We start from the raw sequence: 6,437 nt of genomic DNA, 5'->3' as shown, positions 1-6,437 counted from the left end.
CTGCTGTTCCCGAGCGATTTATTTGTCTTTCCAAAGTGTGTTTGTCCCTGAGGCACGACCATTCCTCATCCCAGGCTCCTGGGACACATCCAGGACAGGCTGTTTGATCCCTACCCTCCTTAGGAGCTCTGCATTCAGGTTTATTAATCACATTCTGATTTTAAGCATCAGTATTTGACTTGTTACAGAAACAGAATTAATTTCTGGCCCCTGTGCACAGAAATATTGTGGATTTATTAGATCCTGTGTAGGAATTAGCAACAAGGAGCAGGTGATGAGTAAGGGATGAACTCAGGGAGGGCTCAGAGATCACCTGGACATGTGTTGGTCTCAAAACTTCCCAACAAAACTAAACAACAACAAAAAAAAAATTCTGGCAAAACCTTTATGTCACAATACAACATCACCTTCCCTGAGAGATTGTTCAGACCAGAAAACAATTTAGCAGTGTTATCACATTCACCCCTCCTGCTTTTTAGCCCCAGTTTTTCCAACCCCTCAGATCAGAGGGGGTTTATTAAAGACAGAAAAGCACCTGGAACAGGTAGAGTTTTATTGGAAGGCGCGTGAGGAGCCGGATTTGTGCGTGAATGTGAGCAGTGCCCGGGGCAGTGAGTGGGAACATAAATAAATGTTATTTCCTGTACCAGATCTGAATCCTCCTCTCCCTCTTGATTTTCCTCTGCAGCTGCAGGATCCCGTACAGCAAAGCCTCAGCTGTGGGAGGGCAACCTGAGAGGGAGGAAAAGGAAAGGAGGGAGGAGGGTCACAGGGCTGGCACCTGCACAGGGCTGGAGGCAGCAGCAGAGGTGCCAACCCCAGGATTTATCCCAAAGCTGACTCCCCTCTGGCTTTGTGGCTGGCACAGGCAGGAGTGTAAAGAAACCAAATTGATGTTTATCAAGCTCTTTATCAAACACAGCAATTCTTTGATTTCAAAGTGTATCCAAACTCCTCTCCCACCCCACTGATGGTGCCGCCACCATCACAACCCTCCCCACCCCACAATATCCCTGGAGCTGCTGCAGCTTCCCCACTACAGAAACAGGAAAACCTTTCAAACCAAGACTGGAATGCAGAGAATTCCCCTCTCCCTGCCCTGCTCCCAGTGGAGCTGCCCCTTGTACCTGGCACATAAATGTCCACAGGCACGATGCGGTCACAGCCCCTCACCACAGAGTAGGAGTAGTGGTAGTAGCCCCCACCGTTGGCACAGCTGCAGGACAGGGACAGGGACAGGGACAGGAAGGTGAGCAGGAGGCCAAGGGAAGGTGGCCCTGGGCAGGTGGGCACTGCCAGGCTCAGAGTCACCATCCGAGAGCTCCACCCCACTGTGAGCCCTGCCTGGGATGTTTTTAGATGAATCTGACCCAACTGAATTGTTCCCATCAGCCTCACAAAGCAGATTTCACAGCCTTCCCTCTCTGGCACAAAACCTTCTCTTTTGCCTCAGAGTTTTCCCAGAATTTGTCCTTTTCCAGCCTGGACTGGCCTCCCTCAGCCCCAGTGTGGGGACAAGAAATTCGTGAGAATCATGGAATCATTCAGGTTGGAAAAGACCTCGGAGACCATGGAATCCAACTGAGTCCCCCAATGGAGCAGATTCCAAACAAGTCCCCTCATGGATCAGATTCCAACCAAGTCCCCTCATGGATCAGATTCCAACCAAATCCTCTCATAGAGAAGATTCCAACCAAGTCCCCCCATGAAGCAGATTCCAACCAAATTCCCTATGGAGCAAATTCCAATTGAGTTCCCCATGGAGCAGATTCCAACTGAGTTCCCCATGGAGCAGATTCCAGCACAGCAGAAGCCTTTTGAAAGCCAAAAGCAAACTCTGGGATTCTGGATATATACAAGTTTAGCAACTGCAAACCCCCTGAATCTACACACCATTCCCAGAAGGAGCCTTCCTGCTCTTTGAGAACTTGGAAACATAAACAAGCAAAGAGTTCCCCTCACAGCACCAACACTCACCTCCCCATGGACACCACGTAACGAGGCTCTGGCATCTGGTCATAGACCTGCAGAACAGATATTTGGGATGATTCCCACCTCCCCCTGCCAGGCACAAGGTTCCTGTGGGCCCCAGTACTGTTGGAATTCTGGAAGCTGAGAATTTCAGGCTTTCTGTGCTGGGGGGAACTGACCCCCAGGCAGGCACTGCATTTGGCCTGAGGCCTTGGAACAGGCTTCCAAAATTGAGTGATGGCACTGGGGTTGTGGGTGTGTAGTTTGAATAGTATTGTGTGATCTCACAGGGTGGAAAATTTAGAATTTGGGGGTTTAGTATATAGTAATATATATGGGGCAATATGGAGGATTTAAGGCCTTGTCTAAGTCCTTCTTCTCCACCTTCTTCTTCACGGTTTGGGGTGTTTTTTTCTAATTGTGTGAAAAAGGCCCACATGGGGAACTTAGGTGGTCAATTATTGGGTGAAAAGTATAAATAATACAGGTGTCACCTCGTTATTGGGTGACTAGTGCTTAAATAACCTTGGAAGGAGTTAGAGGCACCTCCCGTGTATTAATCCCAAAGAATTATCTTCTAGAAGATCTAGAGGAATTATCTATCTCCTAGAAGATCTAGAAGAACCATCATCTCCTAGCAGATCTAGAAGAACCATCCCCCAGAAGAATGTATCTCTAGAATATCTAGAGGAACTATTTATCTCCTAGAAGATCTAGAAAAACCATCATCTTCTAGAAGATCTAGAAGAACCATCTCCCAGAAGAATGGATCTCCTAGAACATCTAGAAGAACCATTATCTCTTAGAAGACCCATCTCCCAGAGGAATGCACCCCCCAACAGAAGAAGAGCAGAGCAGAGCCCACCTTGCGCAGGGCCGGGGCCATTTTGTTGGTCAGGGTCCCCGCCACGATCATGACGTCGGCCTGGCGGGGGCTGGCCCGGAACACGACCCCGAAACGGTCCATGTCATAGCGAGGGGCTGCCATGTGCATCATCTCCACGGCACAGCAGGCCAGCCCGAAGGTCATCGGCCACAGCGAGCTCTGCGGGGACACCAGGGTTGGAGAAGGGACAGTGCAGAGACACCAGGGTTGGAGAAGGGACAGGGTGGGGACAGCGAGGATTGGAGAAGGGACAGGGTGGGGACAGCGGGGATTGGAGAAGAGACAGGGTGGGGACACCGCGGTTGGAGAAGGGACAGTGCGGGGACAGCGGAGAAGGTACAGCTCAGGGCTCTGGAGAAGGGACAGCTCAGAGCTGTGGGGAAATGACAGCTCAGGGACAGGGGAGAAGGGACAGCTCAGGGCTCTGGAGAAGGGACAGCTCAGGGACAGTGGAGAAGGGACAGCTCAGAGCCCCACAGGGACAGTGGTGTCCCAGTTCAGGGACAGCAGAGAAGAGACAGCTCAGGGCCCCACAAGGACAGTGGTGGTTGGAGAAGAGACAGCTAGAGGTGCCACACAGGCAGGAATGGCCAGAGAAAGGACAGCTCAGGGCCCCATGGGGACACTGGTGGCCAGAGTAGAACCAGCCCAGCTAAGGCAGAGCACAGCAGACCCAGGTGCTGTCACCTGTGTCACCCTTCCCCACAGGCAGAGCAGCTGCTCAGGGCAAGACCAACTCCACAAAGTTTTCCTGGTGCCCAAAGGGCAATTCCAGACCCCCCACACACCCTCAGCACCTTCAGCCTCTGTCCCTGGAGCCCGATGTCACCCTCTGGCCACAGACCTCGGCCAGGGGAGCTCTGAGCCTATTTTTATCCTGAGCAGGAGGTGCCAACCATCTGTCAGCCCTGTCCCTGGGGACTCACCCGCCGAGCCCAGTTGACCAGGTCATCCAGCTTGGTGATGACGTACTCGCCGCGGCTGCTGGGCACGTAGGATTTCCTCTGGACAACAGCAGAGCTCTTCTGCACCTGCACAGAGCTGAAAGGAGCAGCACTGAGATATTGCCCTGATTTTTCAGCCTTTTGGTGTTGTATGTTTCTGTACTGGAGTTTTCTCAGGCATTGTAACGTAAACACAGGGTGATGTTTTGTAAATTGTGCATTCCCTCCTGGGGGAAGGACAAACTGATGAATTTCTGGTTTGACCAGTGGGGTCAGAGAGGTGTCAACCTCGTCCCCCAATCCCTGATCAAGCTCCAAACCCTATTTAAACCCTAATCCCAAATAAACATTCTTTTTTCTCATACAACTGAACAGTGTGAGTGCAGTTCTTTGTGTCCATCTGGTCACACAGAGCCACCACTCCCCAGTTATCTCCTTTTAGAATCAGCCTTTAGCCCTGCCAGGGGCTGTGATTCCCTGAGGAATGACGATCCCAAAGCTCTGTTTGCAGCAGAGGATTCTGCCCAGTGTGAGATCTGTGGGTTTGGTGCTCAGGCAGAGCCTCCCAATCACAGAGAGCCCCCCCTGGCTGCCTCTCCCCGGGGCTCTGAGACTTCCCCGGATTTTATCAGGGGAGGGAGGAGACGCCTGACAGGAGGTGCCCCTGGGACCCCCCGGCCTGAGGGAACGGTGGCACAACCTGCTGCTGTTACCTGTCAGCGCCATCGGCCGCCGGCGTCTGATGGAGCAGCTGAGCCTGAATGGGACTGACGGAGCCGGGCCTGGGGACAGAGAGGGCCCGACAGGTGACAGGGTGACAGAGCCCCCGCCACGCACCACAGCCCTCCCGGGAGCCAGTGCTCCACAAACCCCAGTGGGGAAGGAGACCCCAGTGACCCCCAGAGTTCGGGGGGCTCAGCCACGGCTCTGGGCCCCCCCATCCCACCGGCCCCGGGGTCCCCTCATCCCACTGCCCCCAGCCCCGGGGTCCCCCATCCCACCGCCCCCAGCCCCAAATTTCAGCGCTGTCACCGCCCCGGCCCCCCGGGCTCCCGCTGCCCCAGCCCCGGCGCTCACCGCCAGCCCAGCACGCCGTGCGCGGGGAGCCGGAGACCTGCAAGAGAGGAGGGAGAGCTCAGCCCGGCTGTGGGCACGGCCATGGGCCGGGAACAGCCCGGTGTCCCCTCAGGGCTCCCTCCCGGTCACTCCCTCGGCGGAGGGCCGAGGGCTTGTTTCGGTCCCAAGACCGGTACTGGTCCCTCTTCCCTCCCCTGTCCCCGTCCGTCTCCATCCCTGTCCCCGTCCCCGTCCCCGTCCCCGTCCCCGTCCCGGCCCCACTCACGGCCCAGCGCCGCCATCTCTCCGCAGCCCTTCACGCAACCTCTGGGCGCCGTGCACCCGCTAAAGGGTCCGGCGTGGCACCACCTCAGCACTCCGGCGGGAAACGCGACCCGCGCAAGGGGTTCCGGAGGCACCCGCCGGCCCCGCCTCAGCCCGCGGCAAAACGATCCCAAAACGGTCCCCGGAGGGCGGGGCCGGCCTGGAGCCACCGCGGGACGCGGCGGGAAGGGCCCGTCCCGGGGCTGCGGAGCCGCGGGCGAGCAGGAAAAGAGTAGTCGGCCGTCCCTGGGTGGGCTCGAACCACCAACCTTTCGGTTAACAGCCGAACGCGCTAACCGATTGCGCCACAGAGACCGCGCTGCCGCCGGTTGCCGTCTGTCACCGTGTTGTGGCTGTCCCGTGTCGCGTTGGTCCCTGTGTCCCACGTCCCACCCCTGAGTCCTGCCTGTGCCGTGTCCCCTGCCCATGTCCCACATCCCTCCCCCGTGTCCCCCGCTCGTGTCCCCCCACCCGTGTCCTGCCTGTGCTGTGTCCCCTGCCCATGTCCCACATCCCACGCCCATGTCCTGCCTGTGCTGTGTCCCGTGTCCTACATCCCGTCCCCGTGTCCCCCTCCTGTGTCCTACATCCCATCCCTGTGTCCCCTGTCCCATGTCCCCCCCCGTGTCCCCTATCCCGTCCCTGTGTCCCGTGTCCCCTGTCCCTCCCCCGTGTCCCCTATCCCGTCCCTGTGTCCCGTGTCCCCTCCCCGTGTCCCCCCTCCCGGCGCGGCGCCACCGGCGGTGACGGGCGGGGGGGCGGAGCGCGCTCGTGCAGCCGAAATAGCTCAGTTGGGAGAGCGTTAGACTGAAGATCTAAAGGTCCCTGGTTCGATCCCGGGTTTCGGCAGAAGCTTTTTTTTTTTTCTCCTGCCAGGACCCGCGTTGTAAAAATGCTGTTTTCACCCCAAAACACCCCCCCGAGGCTCCGGGATTCGTTATTCCCTCCCCAAACTCAGCAGCTGATCGTTTTAATATCCTGGGAACACACACGCAGGGGCAGGGAGGGGTAAATGACTGCGGGGGTACGGCTGGGTTAATGAGAAATATTACTAAATATATTAAATAAATATGAATTATGAATTAATAATAAATATTAGTTAATGATCTTACACTGAGCATTGAGGGAACATGGATTAATTAACACTGGACAATCACAAGCAGAGGTGGTGTGTGTCAGCCCATTTTAAATAAAGCACAAGAACAAAAACCAAGTGAGTTTTTTTTCCCCCCAGTGATTAATAATGTGAAACTGAG

At 55.7% G+C, this 6,437-nt stretch overlaps 1 protein-coding gene across 1 annotated transcript; it reads right to left on the bottom strand.

Moving 5' to 3' along the window:
* Positions 1-536: 536 nt before the first annotated feature.
* Positions 537-5,223, bottom strand: NDUFS7 (NADH:ubiquinone oxidoreductase core subunit S7). The gene is made up of 8 exons (XM_083879788.1): positions 5,144-5,223; positions 4,879-4,915; positions 4,515-4,583; positions 3,784-3,898; positions 2,837-3,016; positions 1,978-2,024; positions 1,128-1,216; positions 537-732 (listed from the first exon to the last, which is right to left on the bottom strand). Exons 1-8 carry the CDS (start codon positions 5,157-5,159, stop codon positions 635-637), a joined length of 651 nt encoding a protein of 216 aa, XP_083735914.1. The 5' UTR covers positions 5,160-5,223; the 3' UTR covers positions 537-634.
* Between the last annotated feature and the right edge of the window lie 1,214 nt (positions 5,224-6,437).

The sequence above is a fragment of the Zosterops lateralis genome, assembly GCF_965231275.1.
Source record: "Zosterops lateralis genome assembly, chromosome: 29".
In the NCBI taxonomy this organism is placed as follows: Eukaryota; Metazoa; Chordata; class Aves; order Passeriformes; family Zosteropidae; genus Zosterops; species Zosterops lateralis.
Note: the sequence above shows the minus strand (reverse complement) of the source record. Positions and strands in the feature narration are given on the sequence as shown.